This window comes from Setaria italica, chromosome V (genome assembly GCF_000263155.2).
Source record: "Setaria italica strain Yugu1 chromosome V, Setaria_italica_v2.0, whole genome shotgun sequence".
Lineage (NCBI taxonomy): Eukaryota > Viridiplantae > Streptophyta > Magnoliopsida > Poales > Poaceae > Setaria > Setaria italica.
Genome location: NC_028454.1, coordinates 6,749,341 through 6,768,760, shown reverse-complemented (window position 1 = coordinate 6,768,760; position 19,420 = coordinate 6,749,341). Strand labels below are relative to the sequence as shown.

The following is a 19,420-nucleotide window of genomic DNA, read 5'->3' as shown; positions in this document are numbered from 1 at the left end:
CCTCTTCATTTCTTTGTGATCTCAATCGTGCAACAGAAGGCCCAATTGGAATCTTGAGGCCTTCAGGCTATCAGGCCCAGTAGGCTTCTAATCCACGTGGAAAATATAAGCCCGGGAGTCAATTCTTGTATAACTGGGCTGGTATTACATTCATGTGTTGGGCCTTCAACATAGAAAGATGAAGGATGATTTTATTATTAAAAAAGAGTACCTAGACCCGATCCTATCTGGCTTCCAGAAGCCACGTAGTTACTTGGCTTCCAGAAGCCACGTAGTTACTTGGCTTCCACCGCTTCAAGATTTGTGCGTGCGCTGCAGGCTGTCGATTCTCCTTCTCCTTCCTGTGCTCTTTCTTCTCTCTTGGACGGTGGGTGGGCGGCGCTGCGGCCGCTGGCTGGGGCAATGGAGGCAGCGGTGGGGGCGGAGGCTTGCTGGGGAAGAAGAAACCGGCAGCGCTGGTAGAGAGGAAGAGGAGAAGAAGATGGGCCTGATGGGCGGGAAACCACCATGCATATCCAGCTTCCGTTCTTCATACAGGAACCCCCTTGACCCAGCTACGTCGTGAACCGCACCATTTGCATTTCTTGGACAATGAATCAACTGAATTCCCCGGATCTATCTCCGAGCACTCTACTAGCTTTCGCTATTTTTAGGGCTCTATCAGCTTTCGCTTGGACATCATTGCACCAATATCGTTTGTTTCGCACTCCGCAGTTCTCTCTGGATTTTGGTTTTTTTTACAAGATTGCATGTCATTGGGCTAATGAATTCTCATATTTTATTATTAAAATTTGTTTGCTAGAGCTCCATCTGATTTTAATTCTCAATGGGAGCTGATTCTTTGAGAGAAGTAATTCCGTGGTTGAAAATGATTCTTTTTTATTCTTTAGCATAAAATCTTACAATCAGGATGGGAAATCACTTCACAGAATCAGGATATGCTACTTTTTTCAGCTCCCAGCCTCTCGGTTCATTTTAGAGGATCACTTCACAGAATCAGCAAAGAATCACTTCTATCTGAAAAACTGTTTGACGGAGCTCCTGCTGGATTCAGTAGAGAATCAGCTGCCAAACCCACCCTCAGTAGGATCATAGACTATATAACATTTTTTTATCACCGACAAAGTCGTAGTGACGTCTTTTCCTAAAAAAAAGAAGAAGAAGAGCCGCTAGCCTTGAGACCATGAGCATCAAGCTTGGTAGTCCGTAGTTGGCTCAAGCTTTCAAACGCGGTGAAACACAAACTATTCGTCCTTTATTTCGCAGGCAAATTAAATTAAAAAAAATATTGGAGAACACTCGTTTCTGTGTTGTCTCGTACAGCGAACAACTTTTCCCGTGTCTCCAACCAAATAAAAGGTTGGGAGAATGTCGTTGTAGCATAATAATCCGTGCAATCTAATTTTTCAAAAAAAAATCCGTGCAATCTTTCGTCAGGTTTATAATCTGCATCAGCGTGAGTTCGTGCCTGCCACTCTAGCTTTGCATGCGAAGGTCCTTTTTTTTTGTGAAGCGGATGTGAAGGTCCATCTAGCCATGCATGCATGCAGAGGTTGCATGTTCAGCAAACCGGCGGTGGCCGGGCCATGCTGCCGGGCTGCCGGAGCCAACGACAGTACCCTGTAGATCAGCTTGCCACGCGTGTCCCTTCCTCCCCTGTCGAGCCCCGACATTGCCGGCGGCGAGTGGTCAGCGCTGCTAGCTCTTCTCTCTGCCAGCCGGATCGGAGACGAGACTGATATGCATGGATCAGCAACGTGTACGTACTGATCGATCCGGAAGACGCACAGGTAGGGTCGATCGGAGAAGGGACCGACCGCACGAGGGCCGGGCCTCCTCCCGATCTCCCGCGCCGGTGTGGGTGTCGGGCCGGGGGCGGAGCTGAGGACGTGGTGGACAAGACGTGGAGCCGACGCCGTAGCTTCCGACCAAAAGACGCAGCAATCCGAAAGCTGCTGCCGTGTGCCCTGTCGTCGTAGCGGCGCGACATGAATACGCGGCTCGCCGGCCCGGCCAGCGGCCACGCATCAAATCCACCGCGGCGGTCGACGCCAGACACCGTGATGAGGCCCAGCACTCGCAGCAACTGCCGGTGTACCTCATCGATCAGCCGATCGCCCATCCCATCCCCATCTGTCCCGGCTTGTTGTCTTCCTCCCCGCCATGAATGAGCGTGGCGTGGATCCATCCATCTAGGCTATCATGAGTCAGATCGAGGTGGGACATACTGTATCGTTGCTGGATCAATCCATGGTCGGCTTCGTCTACCCCAGACAGTGCTGTGCAGGCCAGGTCTTCCAGTGTCCGTTTGCGCGCGTGCGCGGACAGGGCAGGCGACCTAGAGGCACAAGTACGAGCTGTACGGCCCCATCAGCTAGTTATGGCCTTATCGGTTCGAGTCCGCGGCCACACGCGCGCTCAAACTGAGTTCAAACTGAGTATCAGTTCCGGTTGGAAGGGTGCAAATCTCTCGAAAAATTATTCGGGATAAAATAATCGGGATAAAGGAGGTATTTTTTATCCTAAATCCCTCAATCGGGACTAAATGGGCTACCACGCCAGGCGCGGTATAGGACCCTTTTATCCCGGTTAGTAATACCAACCGGTGATTTTGCAAAAAAAATTGAAAAATAAATAAATTCCCGGGGGGTCCCGGGAGGCCTCCCGCACGCGCAAGTTACAAGTCGCGTAATTTTCACGCGAAATATGCGCGTGCGCGATTCGTGGGATTCGAACCCACAACTTCAAGCCTCACGCATACCTTCCTTGCCATTCCACCTACACATCACATCTAACTATACAGGGGATCCAATCCTTTTATACTAACTCGTGGGGACCCTTTTATCCCGGTTGGTATTACAAACCGGGATAAAAGGGTCTGAAGGATTTAGTTTTGTCCCAGCCACACGTGGGGACCCTTTTATCCCAGTTAGAAACACCAACCGGGATAAAAGACCCTCTTTTATCCCGGTTGGTACTACAAACCGGGATAAAAGGGTCCGAGGGCTTTAGTTCTTTTTCAGCCACCCGTGAGGGATCCTTCTATCCCGGTTGGAGTTTCCAACCGGGATAAAAGGCCCCATTTTATCCCGGTTGGTGTCGTGAGTTTTAGCCCCGAGTGGTAACACCAACCGGGATTAAAAGAGTGACATTTAGTCCCGGTTATTCTTACCACCTGAGATAAAAGGATCTCCCACGGGTAGCTGATTTTTTCACCCGGGACTAAAGGGTCCCCCACGAGTGACTGATTTTTGAACCGGGACAAAAGGTGACTTTTAGTTCCGATTACAAATACACCATTTTCATACTGGGCTTACTTTAAATCGGGATTAAAAGAGCCTCAAAAATCAGCTCTCTATCGGTGACTCCGATCCAGCACGCATGCAACGCAATGATATGCGATGCAACCGGCGGCCGGGTCGACAGCACACGCGCGAGCGAAATAATTCAATACAGACACGCGCACGCTTGCATGCTTCTTGTGTTGCACTTCAGCAGCGGCAGCACTTGCATTGCATTGTTGCATTGCAGGCAAAATATAAACAAGGAAGGGGAAAGACGACGGTATTCCAACTCTCATGTGTTCTTTCAATCCTCCACATAATAGAATCGTTTCCCTTTGAAAATACAGGAAACCGTGGGATACTGACACCAGAACTTATGAAGATTTATTGCTCTCATAGAAAGAAAACTTGGAACGTGACAGCTCGTAGGATCTTGTCGGATGCACACCCAGCAGCAGGGTCTTCAATTGAACCGTCATGTCATCGTCATCAGCATACGTATTTTAACACTCCTATACAAATACAGAGCACTCCTAAATACTAACAACAGTCTAGCAGATCGATAGCATCAACTAGCTCGGCGGTATCGATCAGTTTGTCATCCGGAGACGAGACACTGGCAGCGACCCACATGGCTGGCGGCGACATCCTGTCATCAGTCATCACGAACCTCGTCTCATGTTCGCCGTTGTTGCCACTGCCATTAGTCGTCGACCAGGACGGATCGGTGCCCCCCTTGTCCGGCTGTCTTCTTAAAGCAGAGCAGGCGGCTGTTAAGCCTACTAATGCGGATTGATGCGTGTACGATCGATGGACGCACTCCTGTTCTCATGCGAAAACACCGAGTGCGACCTGATTTTGATCTTTCTTCTTGTTTTAGGGGAAAATGTTAATGCGCAATCGAGTGTGTTCTCGAGTCCTCGGGTGCCTGATTTATGATCAGTCCAATTCGTTGAGTGAGACATTCTTCTTCCTCTTGGTTGTCCTCCCAAACTCTAGCAAGATATTTTTTTTTTGGTTAGGGTTTGTGATTTTGAGATGAGATCTTCACAGGACAGAGTGTTACAAAAACCTATGGAAAGACCACTACGCTCGCTCACGGCTTTGTGAACTTGTGGTGATAAACAAGAAAATATACAAAGATAAAAAGAATATCATAGCACAAAGAAACACACACAAGAATGTCAAAGCCTTGCACTACATCTTCGGAATGACTATGGGTATACGGGCATTAGGCTTGGGAAGGCGTTAGTTATCTCCGCCGTTCATTTTCCCTACATGATATCTATGCAACCGTTGAATTTTTCACTTACCAATAATTCTCTCACATACCCATAATTCATCTCGTCGATTTCGAAATGAATGGTGCCAGATAGATCGTGTAGTTACATGTATATGTGAAAAATTCTTGTTCCATTAAAGTTCAACCTCCCATGGTCGGACCGCCGAATCTTACGAGCAGCATGGATAGAGTGCTAGGCACGAGAGAAACACTCACGTGCACTATAGGTAATTTGCCTTTTTTAAAGAAAAGTAGAACTAAAGTCGGTCGTTGATCCAGTCTAACTAAAAAGAATGTAATGAGCTGATTAAGCATTTTACGAGTGGACTTAAAATTGTATCACTTTGCTAATTGTACCTGCAGTTTTATTTCGTTAATTAGGTCCATAATCTTAGTTTCATTTGCACAAGTATTTAGATCCTCTGTTTCTTGCATTTGGTACCCTTCTTGGCTCTCTGTTTTTTTCTTCAGATAATGTAGGTACCGCTGTTTAAAAAATGCAAACCTTTATTAGATTGTACATATCAAACCTGGTATATATCTAAGTTAAACGAAAGCCAATCAGTTCTTTCTGGTGTTCCCGGTCGATGTTGATGCCGTCCCTGCTACTTGAATAGTTGACAAAAAATCTCTAGTGTCATCGTCAATAAAGATCGCATGATCGGACCACGGCCGTCCCTGCTGCTCTGCCTGTGGGCAGCAACACGATCGCTGTCAAGCCTCTACCGTCGTAATGAGAACCTCTCGTATTTATCTGGATAGGCACCTGATTGAAATGGGATCAACTTTCAGCATCACCGCTATTATCATCTTTGTCGTTGGCATGTGCGAACAATCCGAGCTGTATCTGGTTTATCCAATTAGTCCATCAATCCGTGCTCCCGTATGGACTAATATTTTTAAAAACTAATGTATTTGAAAAATTATTTAAAAATTAGACTTCTACTCTCTCATTTTTTCAATACTTCAACATAATACCCATATAGATGTGTACTTATTATTTGTTGATTTTTATTTGGAAATTACTCTGTACATTTTTTCATCCACGTTCACAGTTTTTTTTTTCATTTTGTATCACACCTCCATATATTATGTTTAGCATAAAAATCAATACTTTTTTATCACTTTCTCACATACAGGTACGCAGTTGAAAAGAACTGTTTTTTCTATATAAATGGTCTACATGATGACACTCATCATGAGCATATATCTTAACTTAGTATTTATATACTAACAATGACATAAATAGATAATTTAGAATCATATATTAGTATACTTTTGGAATTTCTGCACGATGCAACATGATAATTAGATTAAAATTTATGTGTTTACTTTATGTTATTTTTTAATTACGACATATGTAGGTAACTTAGATACAAATATAGAATGACATTTAAAGTTATGCTTTATAATGATATGCGTGAGTAAGAAGATTGTGGGGTTATTTTAGATTATTTTTTATAATGGTATAGCTCGGTAATTTATATATAGGCTTACGGTTTATTTCAGAATATTTTTATAATGATAGTGGTAGGTAACTTTTTATAAAATATAATAGACCAATGAATATAATTATTAGAGTTTGGAGGATCGATGTTTATTATTTTTGTGAGAATTTTTAGGATTTGTCTTTTTTTCTAGAGTGTCTCGTGAGAACCAATGCAGAGTCTTCAATGAAAAAATAAGATCACTTGCTATAAAACTATTACCTTGAGCTACCTCCCATTTCTTAAATATTCGAACACAATAAGTATATAGATATATATCTTCATCTGATTGTTATAGATTTTATTAGTAATTAATCTATAATAATTTCATCCATATTTATAATCTATTACTTTTCATTTTGTATCGCAGGTATATGCTTGAATTTGTTTAATAGTTCCTAAGTTTGAGCTATAACTTTAACATAGAAATCTATATTCTCATCACTTCCTTTGTATCTTTATAAATGTCGACACACATATACGTATATACCTTAACTACTATATCATATAGTAATAGTGTAAGAAAAATTTAGAATCACATATTAGTATATATTGTTAATTAAGGTGATATGGAATCAATTTAGGGTTACCTCATGTTATTTAAAAAGGGCATACGTGGGTAATATAGATTCAAATTTAAGAGGTTACTTTAAGTTATTTTTGAAGTATTAGTGGTGGGCAATTTAGCTGCAAATTTAGGGGTTGTTTTAATTTTTTTATAATGGCATAAGTGTGGTAATTTTGATGGTGATTAGGGGTTACTTTAGTTTATTTTATATAATGACAGAGATGGGTAATTTAGATATTGACTTAGGGGGCTACTTTAGGCTATTTTCATAATGGCATAGGTGGGTAATTTAGATATTGATTTAGGGAGTTATTTTAGGCTATTTTCATAATGGCATAGATGAGTAATTTTTTAGAAAATATAATAGATCCAATGGCGGTGATGATTTGAGTTTACCGATTGATGACCGGATGTTTTGCTTTTTTGTGAGAATTTATATGATTTCTCTCTTTTTCTTGAGTATCCATATAGAATTCTAATGGCTTCATCTAGAGACTTCAAAAGAAACCTCCAATTAATAATAGTAAGATAAGTCCAATTAATTCCAGGTGCCTCATCAGTATCGTCGGAAATCCTGACCTCGATGTAACACACACGAAAATTCGACCGTCAGGAATCCTAAAACGACTTGTATTTACGATCAGATCAGAGAGGAAACATTACGTTGTGCTGTATTCTCTCTACTGCTTTGTGAATTGTGATAGAGCATGAAGCGGATTTAACTCTGGGCGATATACGCTTCTTACCTATACTTGCACAGTAAACACTACAGACCCACGGCAGCATGACCACTGTTCCACACCGGCAACCCATGCACACTTGTTCTCGGTTGCCTGAATGGAACAGTTGAGATCACATCTCGTACAATCCCAAACGCAAGTATGCAACACAACTGCGGATGCCCTCGATCGACTGGATGATCGATCGATCGTCACGCCAGCATGTCAATGGCCGGCGCTTCCTCTTCTTTCGCCGAAGCATCGCCGTCTCCCCCGAGCAGGTGCCTCGTCATGTCTCCTCCTCCTCCTCCCTGCTCCTGATCCTGGTGGTTCATGGCGGCCTTCTTCTTCTCCGCGCTCTTGCCCCACAGCACGAAGTACAGGCCGATTACGATCAGCACGGCTCCAATGATCCTGCCAAAGTACACGCAGGCATGTTTGTTGTCAGAGATCCATGTGATCCTGTTATCTCATTGTTGTCGCGAATGTATCTGTACGAGCGCACGTGTGCCCTTACCCTCCCGTGTAGAGCTGGTCTCCGAGGATGGCGGCAGCCATGACGGCGACGGCGACGGTCTGCACCGGCTGGAAGACGGCGGTGAAGAGCGGGCCTCCCCTGTCGATGCACCAGATCTGCAGAGCGAACGCGACGCCAGACGCCACCAGGCCCTACGGGAAAAAGATCGATGGCGTTTTCTTCAGTACAAGATCAAACAGGAGTTACACTGCACATGTTCTTTGTTTTGTTGGTGATGCTTACAGCGTATAGGATGGTGAAGAGCTCCCCTCCGGAGCGGACCTTCCACCGGCTCAGGTCCTCCTCGGTGAAGGCCGCGATGACCAGGAACTGGAGGAGCCCGAAGATGCAGGTCAGTGACAGAACCGAGAGCCTGGCTGGGTACCTCTTCAGCACCGGAACCTGATGCAAAAATTTCCACAAAATCAATGAGATTTGCATGTACATGTAGTGTGTGCGATCATGTGCTGAGCAATGGCTACCTGAAGAACCATCCATCCGGACCAAGAGAGGCAGTGTCCGAGGATGAAGACGCAGCCGAGAGTCCAGTTGAGGATGGGGCTCGAGGAGGACAGCGTCAGGAGTGACTTGATGGTGAGATTGTGATGGAACAGCGGCAGGCCCTTGTAGAGGGTGATCACGGTCGCCCCTCCGATGCTCACCACCGTGCCCACAACCTTGGCCACCCCATACCTCCTGCTCAGGTCGACCTGCTCAAGCCTGCACAATTAAAGACATTCTTCAGTGAACACTCCTTATCTTGAAAAAAACTACAGTGAACACTGCAGCATACTAAACCGGCCTAGTTAAGGAAACTTGACTCATCGCTTGTGTGCAGACAAGTAGTTAGCACCTGAGGACAGCGGCCATGGCGAAGGTGATCGCAGGGACGGTGTTCTGTATCGCAGAGGCGTAGGTTGGTGACAGGTGATACAGACCCAGGAGATAGAAGCCTTGGTTTGCAGTTATCCTGAACAATAATCATTCAATAGCAGGAAAACTTAGTTCAGGAATCCAACAAAAAGGATAAAGAATGACATGGAAAATCTGTCTCACTTACCCACACAGCGCTAGCAGAAAAAATTCCACCAGCAAAGAGAAGGTGAGTGGTGGCCTGTCTTTCCTGAAACAAAATATGCAGATGATCAGAAATTCACTCTGACAAGTTCAAAAAACATGGAGCGAGAAATGAGTCACTGCTATGTTAGAAAAAAGGCTGTTTACGAACTTCTCGAGGAAGTAGGCGAACGGGGCGAGCAAGGCGAGGGAGATGATGTTCCGGTAGACGATGAACACGATCTTGCTGATGCCCATGTTGAGTGCCGCCCTGGTGACAATGTGGAACCCCGCGAGCAGGAACTGCAGGGCCAGCACTCCCATGAACAGCTTCAGCTTCTCAGGAGCCATCACCGCTGCAGCTGCCTGATCCCTCCCCATCCCTCTCCCTCTCCCCTTCCTATGTCTATCAGACTATCACTAGTTCACTACAGTTTGGTACTTGCAGTCTTGCTAGTTTGTTGCTTGTGTTTTGAGATGCTTGCAAGGCGCACATATATAGGGCCTAGCCGCTGCATACCACATCTCTCATCCCCTATCTTTGGATGTCCTAGCCTGGGCCTGGCACATGGATCATGGCATGGATGTGAGGGGATGGTCCTAAAGGGACATGACTAATGCACGAATGCAACATTGCTATAGTAGTTTGAGAACAACCCCCTAATTGCAGACTTTACGTCATGTTTACGACACATTTGCGGTAGCAGTAGAGCAGAATGTTAGACGCCCATGCTTCTTACTTGTTCATGCAGTACACTTCTCTTTTGTTTTCAGAAACTATTTGAAATTCAGATGTTTCGTATAATATAATGTACTAGTATTTGATCTGAACTGTCCCCCAACAGGAAGTAATGAACAGCCAAAGTTCAATCCGATCGTGGAACATCGATAATTCGATATGATCCCAGTGGTTCCTACTGAACGATTATGCGATCCTTTTTTGCCCCCATATTAATTGGTTTTCACTGTGTAATTTTTGGGCAGATTGCTCTGATCTTTTTCTCGTTTATACAGTATAGTATGGGTGGAGATTGGATACACGCCGTTGGTCTCATATGCGGGCAGGACAGTGGGTTCATGACAGATAAGGCTGCTGGCTGGAGTGCCTGGGCTTTCCGCATACAGCAATCAGTGAGGAGGGCTCCCATGTATCCCGTTCTATCAACATCCAACTAAATGCGATGCTTCTTACGAATTTCTTTCTCTCTTATTCTATTCTATTTTATTTCCATTTCTCCTGTTGATCAACTTGTGATCATTAGTTTAGACCAACTCGCATTTCTCTCCTCTTTTTTAGAAAAAAAAGGCAAGCCTTTTGCTTGTTCTTTCAAAAAAAATGATAACTTCGTATGGCATGAGCTTCTTACTGCTCGGCTTTCTGATGAAAGTTCTAAGAAATATGAGGTGATCGAGATGAGATGAGATTGTCTACACACAGCACAGTGGCTCTGAATTCCATTTTCAGTTGTCAGGCTCCACTGAAAGTCTGAAACCAATGAACGCTCCTCAGGTTCTGCCCTTCTTCTTCGGAAAATCTCTGAATCAGAAAACATCATCTAGCAATCAGCAATCACATGCGCTCGTTCAAGTGTTCAACCTTGGATCCGGCGATCTTCAGTGACACGAATAAATGCTCTCAGGTTCATGCTCCTCCTTAAAACACCAGATCAACGAGTTCCAAAAGAATTCGCATGGTGTGTGTCAGTGTATCAACATGACACCCTGGAGACGCCATGCGTGCACCGGCAAGCAGGCACACGTGTGGGACGCCGACATGGCGAACCCACTGCCGATCACCCACAGTACGACAAAGCCTATCTGCAACCACCACCTCCTCTCTTCTCTCTCCATCTTCTTCCTCCTTCCTTCACCCTCCTCTCTCTCTCTCTCTCCTCCTGCATTTCGTCAGGTTTAGTTAGCATCAAGTCATTACCAAGGTGGACTGATTAGGGAGTGATCAACGGTTGTTGAGAGGGCGCAATTAAGCAGGCCATCTTAACTCCCCCACCTGATAGGGTTGGTGCAGCACATGGCGCTGGCGTGTGGACCTGCACTGCACTGAACTGAAACCAACCCAGACACATTCATCTCAGAATCAGGTTCTAGAAATCCTCAGACCAAGCTACTTCAAGCTCAGGTTCCAGAATCAGGATCAATTCCAGTTCACTTGCTCGCAGGAGGTCCACTGTTAGTACTAATCAGTAATCATGGCGTACTTATGGTGCGAGCATGGCAGGCATGACTTGACGGCGTGCGTACGGTCTAGCGGACGATTCGGTGACACATCCTTGTACCGCATTTAAACGGGCTGTTCGTTGCTCCTGTTCGTCTGCACAAGTTTTTTTTTTGAAAAAAAAAGGGATTTTTGTGTGCGCAAGTACCAGGCCATTGTTCAGCCATGGCTGGAATAATCAATGGAGCGGCGCGTGCGTGTCTGTTGTAGCCAACTAGCCATGGATTCGCTGGAATAATCAATGTCGCTGTTGCTTAGCATGGAAACGAAATCTTTTTTTTGCAAGTAGATGATTTTTGAAACCTGATGAAAATATCCGTGATGAACTCCGAAGTTGACGTTGTTTAGCATGAAAAACGAAAAAAATAAATTGCTATTTGCTGGTTTTTGAAGGCTGAAATATCCATGATGAACGAACTGAAGAAAACTGGAGAGCTGTTATAGCTCAATTTTGCCCCCGCCTCAGTTACTCTGAAGTCTGAACTCTGAAGTAGGAGGATGTTGTTGTGATAGCTCCCGTACACGGGCCAAAACTTCCCTAAGCCGAGCAAGGCCCATGGGCCATGTGCTGGCATTTCCTCGCGCTCGCCGGCACCAAGCGCGCGCGGCCGCCTCGGGCCGCCGCCGCGCCGCCGCTCGCCGCTGACCGTAGCCACCGGCCGACCAAATGTAGCAAGCTCCGTACCTAGCTTGTCGGTGGCGGTGGTTACTGGTTAGGATGTTAGGATGTCTCTCGCACGTCTTACGTCGTGCGCGCACCACCGCCTCCTTTGCCGCCGCCCTCCGCTCCGGTGAGGGCCTCCTGCGGCAGCTCGTGCTGCGCTCCGGATCCGCTCCGGATCCGCCTCCCGCTCGGCAGTGACAGAGGTAAACCCTTGCAATTTATCTTCTGCGTTGCGAAATTCACAAAAATTGTGCGAACCCATGTGAATGCGTCCTCTCGCATTGTGCAATTTGAGTGGCCTGGGTGTGGGGAATAAGCACGCACGCTTCGATTGCCCTACATGGTGATGCTCTTGTCACATTTTGACTAAATACTGAGCCCTGAGCCCCTGACTCATGAAAAGGGGGCGATAAAAACACCTTACTGGATGTTCAGCCGTTCAGGGAGAAGTGGCACACAAAATTGAAGGCTGCAGACAAATCACGCGAACAGCAATGTCAGATAACTGCAGCAAATCAACCCTGAAACTGGAATTGACTCCAATCATCCAATGTGACATGTTACTATTTACTCCATTACATGTTGAAGACTGACAACTTGGATGGTTGATACAGCGGTATAATTTAAATACATTGCATGTTATTGCTAGGCATTACTGTGCTCAGCTGCTCATACATGGAGTACACATAACTCCAAATATATTTACTTAACCGTGGCAGTATATGACTTGATGTTTTACGGCATAGGGTGGCTTTCAGACTGCACAAACGGTTTAGGTGGCATCTGTAGATTCTGCGACCTTCCTGTTAACATGTTTACCACTTTTGTCGTTGATGGCCTGTTTTGGGGGTTCCACTGAATGCACCACAGTGCCACAATGGCCAGCTTCCTCACTGTTTCTTTATCCTCTTCCGTTTTTCCTCTAGTAAGTGTCAAGTCCTGTCCTGTGACTACTCTGTCATAGATCCACTGTGGGAGGTAGACCTCATTTTGGTTCTCAATACTTTGGTCTGAGTTCCTCCTTCCACTCACCATCTCTAGCACCAACATACCAAAACTGTAAACATCTGACTTGTACGATATCCCACCAAAATTTGGAGAATATATCTCTGGAGCAATATAACCCATTGTGCCTCTTGCTGCGGTCAAGGTAACAATGCTTTGGTCCCTTGTGCACAGTTTTGCAAGGCCAAAGTTTGAAATCTTTGGATTCAAGTTATAGTCTAGTAAGATACTGTGAGGCTTGATGTCAAAATGGAGGATCCGCTGGTTGCATCCTTGATGTAGGTACTCCATTCCTCTAGCGATTCCTATAGCAATATCTAGCATTTTTTCAGGGACTAGGAGCTCTTGAGAAGTATTAAGACCACACAAAAATATGTATTTCTCCAACGACTTGTTCGGCATGAATTCATAAATAAGGGCCCTTCTGGTCCCTTCAGAGCAAAATCCTAGTAGGCGTACGATGTTTGCATGATGGATTCTCCCAATGGTTGCAACTTCATTGATGAATTCCTCACTTTCTCCTATAGAGTTTTCTAGTGTCTTCACTGCCACTGGCACTCCATTTGGTAGCTTGCCTTTGTAAACACTTCCAAAGGCACCTTGACCTACTCTTTCCTTAAACCGTCTTGTTATCTTCTTAACTTCAGAAAATGAATACCTTGAGGGTTTCGATGTTCCATATGTCCGGAGAAACATTTCCACCTTCAAATGTACCTCTTTATTATACTTTGATTTCAGGGAAAGGTAAAACGCTGTTGCCACAACTAGAGAAAGAACTATAAAGGAGGCTACCGATGATGTTACTGAAAATAAAAACAGAGAACTGGAGATCAGCACACTTTGTATAGGATAGAAAGCTACAGCTTGTTGATTGTGATGGGGACAAGAGAATGTTAGAGTAGCCAGAAATAAGGATTGATATGTGATAGAAAATTTTATTTCTTTTTGCACTTTCTTTGGATAAATTTAAAGTTTATGTTGCTGCAATACCTGCAATAACTTTGACACGTGAACCTGCAAATACAAAGAAGAGAACAAGATCTCAGAGTAATGCTTTAGCAATGCGGTTTTATTAAATGATCAAGACCATCTTTTTAAATAGCAGTAGGAAGTATCTAACTGGATTAGTGAAGATGAAGAAGAAGGTTTCACAGCACAACATAACAAACACAAACAGGGACATATTGGTATTTGTTGTTTTCCACCAAATTCTGTTTATATTTCCCTCCACTAGTTTTAATATATTTTGTAATCCTTCTCTGTGCCTTGTATATTTATTGGAGTGTTAGACGATCTGTGAAGTCCCAAATTGTATGCTGTGATCATGGTGTCTGATGTGACTAGATGAACTAACATGTTTCCCATTTGGTACCTAAATGGTTTGTAGTACAATTTTGTAGTACAGATTTTACATCAAGTATCACAGGAATGCTGAATGGTATTTCAGTGATATATTAGCATGAGGAAATTGTGAACGAAAAATTATGACTTCAAATTTATGGAACTAGCTTGTTTGGGAAAAGGGAGACACTTAGCAGGATAATGCGATTGTAGTTATATTGAATTCTTGCTAGTCAGAAATGATACCTTTGGGTTTTGGCATGCAGAATGTTTGATTTCTTTGTGAACTTAATGCACAGTAGTGGCCTGAAAGTTCACACTTTCTGCAATTACTGGTAATGTCTGATCTGCCATTTCCCCACTGAATCCAGCTGACTGTGATTTCAGAGGAACTGAAGATTGCTTCTGCCCTTTGTTTGAATGTTGAACGATCCCCGTATGATCTGCGGGGTATCGGTATTACACTATTTGAGATGGTTTTGCAGCCCTGTGGAAGGAGGAGCATTGATAAACCAGCATGCATCAAATACGTGAAGCGTTCTGGGTTGCTAAGGCAAGGAATTGGGCCAGCAACAAAATCAACAGGACCGCAGTCATCACAGGAGTTGAGAAGTTGAGCATCACTTAGTATGAACGCTGTCGAATATACATAAGTGAAAAAAGAACTAGATGATTTCCATGGTAATTCCGTTGAACAGCCTACCAATTTTCCAGGATCGTAGTGGTATAATTCACAGCTGGACTCGACATAAGCTGGTAGAGCTAGCTCCTGGATTGGGCATGCAGAGGAGCGCTCTGCGAACGGGATGATCTTCATCGAACTATGCTTGTAATCCACTGTGGTTACCTTGGATGGGCCAAGATACGGGTGATGCAGGATGGTGTCTTGGTCAGAGCACTCCAGTTTCGTGCATGTTGTGCCACCGCTGCATGATGGTGATGATGCGTTGCTAGATTGAAGCTGGAGCGGGAACCGGATCTCTAGTCCATCTTGGCTGCACCAGGATGGTGGACAGTACCTGGAGAAATCTCCGTCATCCCAAGCAGTGGCCATGTCCATGCAATGGTTGGCAAGACAGAGCAGGAGGGCTATCCTAACAAGGATAAATTTGCTCATCTTTCTCATCTGGGGAGAGTGTAGATGGGCACGGACGACCAAGGTACTGCAAGTCAGGTATGTGCAGGAAGAGAAACAGAACATATCATCTTTGAGTTGATACTCATTCTTGATTTCTCATTAATCACCCAGTCAACCAGCACATGTGCCTAAAAGATATCATTCCGGGCTAATCAGTGCAAGTCAATGGTCACAGACGTGGCTCAACAATAAATAAAGTCAATTGTCAAAGACGGCCTACCTTTTTTGACGAAAGCAGTATCTGGAGACTGTGGCCGTCATTATTGAAAGGCCTTTATCATAAATAAAGCTAGAAGATATCGGAGGGCGAAAGAATTGTACTAAGCTATAAAATAAAATATAAGATTGAACTCGTCCTGTACGGTACATTTTTATCGAGTACTATCACACTAGACTTGAGGAAGGAAAAGAGCAGCCGGAGCAGCAGAACACCAGCGAAACAGGTGAACCGTCCTTGTGTTGTGCCCATGGCAATTTCTGCTGCTTTTCATGGTTCTGCTACTTTCTTGTGTGTGCTCGTATTTCTTGTAGCAAACGTTGGGGGGAGACATCACAGAAGCAGATATGCCTGTTCTCCTTTCTCCTGCGGGGATCTTAGAAATGTGTCTCATCCTTTCCGTCAACGAGGTGATCCAGCTGGGTGCGGTGTTCTGTCGTACGAGCTTGCTTGTAGCGATACCAAGGCAACAATTCACATCAACACAGGGGCATACTATGTGGTTGGCATCAACTATACAGCTTCTTCCTTCTGGGTGGTGGATGCCAACTTGAACATGCACAGCACCTGCCCTTATTCTAGCTGGGATCAGTTTCCTCAAGTTTATGGCCAGACAGGGTACCAGCCGGACACCATAAGCTTGGCACCTTCCAATGAAGTTACATGGGCAAGCTTTTTGAATTGCTCGCAGGCAGTATGGAACAATGGCAGGTACAAAGCAGTCACTTGCCTAAGCACGAGCAACTCTTTCGTTTATGTAGCCACTTCAAAGAATCCTTTCTATGTTGGAGACCTCGAGGCTTCTTGTGGACACTTTGCCATGGTTCCTCTGGGTGGTGGTTGGGGCAAGAGAGTGCCAGAGAACGCAAGTTTTGAAGATGTCGTGAGATTCATGAGGAATGGATTCGCCGTCCGATTTCCATACACCCACAATCTGCCTAAATTGACAAACAGGGATATCTCCTTTGCCAAGCTATATCGGTGAGTCTGAGCTTTCGTTCTCGTACAATTATATGGCCTTGCTCCCGCTTTAATCTCTTTTATGTACCTTGCTTTGGTCTTGCAGCATATTCCGTGAAGACAGAAACAATTATCATCGGATTTTCTACCTCCTTTGGATTGATTTTTATGTCTGGTACGGGATGCTTCATGTCAGCAAAGGAATAGCACTTGCCCTGTTGATTGTGAAGCTTATAGCTGGTACTTCAACATTGTCCTTTTAACTATAATTTCTTGATAATCTCACATCTGCATGTTCCAGTTTCCTAACTAAAAACATACAAACCTGTTCAACACGCAGTATTGTGCAGGTTCGTCCTGGCACCACTAGCAGTGTTGATCTTCCTTGCCCACAAATACTTGAAAACAAGAATAACAATTGACGCAGTTGAGAAGTTTCTGCGAATGCAACAAATGATTGGTCCGACAAGATACACCTACACAAACATCACTGCAATCACAAGCCATTTCAGAGAGGAGCTTGGCCGAGGAGGTTATGGATCCGTGTACAAGGGTGTGGTGCTCCCAGGTGATGTCCATGTTGCTGTCAAAATGCTGAGCAACTCCAAATGCAATGGAGAAGAGTTCATCAGCGAGGTCTCCACAATCGGCCAGATCCACCATGTCAATGTGGTGCGCCTTGTGGGGTTCTGCTCGGAGGAAATGAGGAGGGCACTTGTCTATGAGTACATGCCCAATGGTTCTCTGGACAAGTACATATTTTCACCAGAGAAGAGATTCTCCTGGGACAAACTCAATGAAATTGCACTGGGCATCGCCAGGGGGATTAATTACCTGCATCAGGGTTGTGACATGCAGATTCTACACTTTGATATCAAGCCACATAACATCCTTCTTGACAACAACTTTGTTCCAAAAGTTGCTGATTTTGGGCTGGCCAAACTATACCCAAGGGATAACAGTTTCATGCCGGTGAGTGCTAAAGCAGGAACAATAGGTTATATGGCTCCAGAGAGGATATTTCGGTGCTTTGGCGCCTTATCCAGCAAATCAGATGTGTACAGCTTCGGGATGCTGCTGTTGGAGATGGCCGGAGGGCGCAGGAATGCTGATAATGCAGCAAACTCAAGTCAAGTGTACTACCCGTCGTGGGTGTACAGCCAGTTGACTCGACAACAAGTATTTGGTGAGATTAGTGTAGCTGTCGATATGCATGAGTTGGAGAAGAAGCTATGCATTGTTGGGCTCAGGTGCATCCAGATGAAGCCTCAGGATCGGCCGGCCATGAGCGAGGTCATAGAGATGCTTGAAGCTGGCATCGATGGCCTTCAAATACCTCCGAGGCCATTCTTCTGTGATGATGAGGACGGTCATACGGTGGGCTATTCTTGCTTGTCCTCCGAACTGGATGAAATAGACGGGGATGATGAGTGAAATGGATATGTCCTTGTGCTATAAATGTACAAGGTAAAGTACTAGGTTGCAGTTGTCATAAGCTCTGATGATGGTTGTATTCAGTTTGTGATGATGTACCGTATTTTCTACAAACGTTTATGGCAGAAAATGTTTTTTTTCCTTTTGTAAGATAGAGGACACAAGTGTTGTATTTTAATGGATGCATAGAACTGCAGGTAGCTGTTGCTTTATGCTAAGGCCAAGGTGCAGTTTTTCAGAAAACATCTATAACACACAGCACCGTGGCTCTGAATTTAAGCTTGAACAAAACAAAGTCCTCAGACAAGACTAGACTACTTAAGGTTTATTAGGTTCTGAATCAGGAATACTCCATAGGGATCCATTGGTACGAAACCACTAATCATAGTTTACTTATGGTGCAGGTATGGCAGGCATGATTTGACGGCAAAAGATCATACGAAGCCATTTGGTGGTCTATCCTCGTACTGCATTGAAACGGTTTGCTCCCTGCTCGTTTGTTCAGTACTAGGGTATGTTTGTTTAGACAGATTAGCGTTTAGCATTGACAAAAAAAATGTTGGTGCCCAGATAGAGAGCATGAGTGTAGTGTCCCTGATTTTGGAGATGATCCTGACCCAAACCACAAGGGAGATGGGCCAGGCTTCCAATTTGAGGCCCATTTACATTGGTTTTGGTGGTCGGAGAGGGAGAGAGAGAGAGCTGTGAAGCTGTGGGGTCCATTTCTTGGGCTGTTAGCCTGTCGCTTTTCTGGCCATGTTGACACCACCGGCCACCGGGCTGTTACAAAAGCCGAAAGCACTGTCAATCCTGTGACCCTGTCGTGCTAGTAAACCGGCAAGCGGCAGTGTCGCAGCAAGCGTTCAGCAGCCTCCATGCGTGCCATTTTCGTCAAGAGAAAAAGGCTTCTATTGGAGTACAAAGTCTCGGTCATGTGGTACTTGAGTACTTGCACGGGCACATGACATGTTCGAGTGATAGGGGGGATGAACAGTACACTACTCACGTCATCGATGCGGGCATGCCACTGCCGCCGCCATGGTTGTTGACTGTCGGCAAGCCTGGAGAGCACGCTGGCTCCGGCCGCGCTAGCTGCTTGGAAACTGAACAAGCATTTCAGAATGTACCAACAATAAAATCATATTGCTTGTTTCTTGCAAAATCTGTCCTGTGAATTTTATAGGTTCCAAGAAGAAGGCCTACAAAAAGAGGAAAAATCCAGAGCGAGAAGCCAAGTTGCTCGTACATGCCGTCTCTTATCATCTTATGGAGAGTTGCAGACTGGACTACTGGCACAGACGACAAACAAAGGCCTTTCAGCTGTACGAACAAACTGGGTAAGCATAATGACCCTTGAGCCGTCACCATCACCAAAGCAGCCATGACCCCAACTGGTGCAACGCAGAGCTGCCATCTACTGGCATAGTGTCTACAAATGCAGGACTACCCTTCCTCGTGTACAATTTTTTGAAGAGTCTCAATCTTCCACAAATTGACCCTAAACAGATGGTCTCC

At 44.9% G+C, this 19,420-nt stretch overlaps 3 protein-coding genes across 4 annotated transcripts; 1 reads left to right on the top strand and 2 right to left on the bottom strand.

Moving 5' to 3' along the window:
- Window positions 1-7,230: 7,230 nt before the first annotated feature.
- LOC101766106 (protein WALLS ARE THIN 1) lies at window positions 7,231-9,392 on the bottom strand. The gene is made up of 7 exons (XM_004967940.2): window positions 9,086-9,392; window positions 8,918-8,980; window positions 8,711-8,827; window positions 8,340-8,577; window positions 8,101-8,259; window positions 7,858-8,009; window positions 7,231-7,754 (listed from the first exon to the last, which is right to left on the bottom strand). The coding sequence occupies exons 1-7, from the start codon at window positions 9,292-9,294 to the stop codon at window positions 7,553-7,555; spliced, it is 1,140 nt and encodes a 379-aa protein (XP_004967997.1). The 5' UTR covers window positions 9,295-9,392; the 3' UTR covers window positions 7,231-7,552.
- Window positions 9,393-11,681: 2,289 nt separating this feature from the next.
- LOC101766515 (rust resistance kinase Lr10) lies at window positions 11,682-15,308 on the bottom strand. The gene is made up of 3 exons (XM_004967941.4): window positions 14,403-15,308; window positions 13,806-13,829; window positions 11,682-13,618 (listed from the first exon to the last, which is right to left on the bottom strand). The coding sequence occupies exons 1-3, from the start codon at window positions 15,280-15,282 to the stop codon at window positions 12,546-12,548; spliced, it is 1,977 nt and encodes a 658-aa protein (XP_004967998.2). The 5' UTR covers window positions 15,283-15,308; the 3' UTR covers window positions 11,682-12,545.
- A 152-nt stretch (window positions 15,309-15,460) lies between these two features.
- Window positions 15,461-18,512, top strand: LOC101766936 (rust resistance kinase Lr10). Of its 2 annotated transcripts, XM_012846089.3 has the most exons (4): window positions 15,461-16,492; window positions 16,578-16,711; window positions 16,812-17,938; window positions 18,310-18,512. In XM_012846089.3, the coding sequence occupies exons 1-3, from the start codon at window positions 15,762-15,764 to the stop codon at window positions 17,903-17,905; spliced, it is 1,959 nt and encodes a 652-aa protein (XP_012701543.2). In that variant the 5' UTR covers window positions 15,461-15,761; the 3' UTR covers window positions 17,906-17,938; window positions 18,310-18,512. The 2 variants fall into 2 exon arrangements, with proteins under 2 accessions (XP_012701543.2, XP_022682517.1); XM_022826782.1 differs by lacking the exon at window positions 18,310-18,512 and having other exon boundaries at window positions 16,812-18,117.
- The last annotated feature ends 908 nt before the right edge of the window (window positions 18,513-19,420 follow it).

Bases quoted from the DNA above. Each gene is read 5' to 3' on its own strand.
- LOC101766106 (XM_004967940.2), bottom strand. From the start codon at position 9,294: ATGGGGAGGGATCAGGCAGCTGCAGCGGTGATGGCTCCTGAGAAGCTG. The intron at 8,260-8,339 runs GTAGCCATTGCT...TTTTTGCATCAG, and splicing joins CCGGATGGATGGTTCTTCAG to GTTCCGGTGCTGAAGAGGTA. The intron at 8,010-8,100 runs GTAAGCATCACC...TTTTTCCCGTAG, and splicing joins TCTTCACCATCCTATACGCT to GGCCTGGTGGCGTCTGGCGT.
- LOC101766515 (XM_004967941.4), bottom strand. From the start codon at position 15,282: ATGAGAAAGATGAGCAAATTTATCCTTGTTAGGATAGCCCTCCTGCTC. The intron at 13,830-14,402 runs GTATCATTTCTG...TTGTATTTGCAG, and splicing joins CTGCATGCCAAAACCCAAAG to GTTCACGTGTCAAAGTTATT. The intron at 13,619-13,805 runs GTATTGCAGCAA...TTTTATTTTCAG, and splicing joins ACGTGTCAAAGTTATTGCAG to TAACATCATCGGTAGCCTCC.
- LOC101766936 (XM_012846089.3), top strand. From the start codon at position 15,762: ATGGCAATTTCTGCTGCTTTTCATGGTTCTGCTACTTTCTTGTGTGTG. The intron at 16,493-16,577 runs GTGAGTCTGAGC...TTGGTCTTGCAG, and splicing joins TCCTTTGCCAAGCTATATCG to CATATTCCGTGAAGACAGAA. The intron at 16,712-16,811 runs GTACTTCAACAT...TTCAACACGCAG, and splicing joins GATTGTGAAGCTTATAGCTG to TATTGTGCAGGTTCGTCCTG.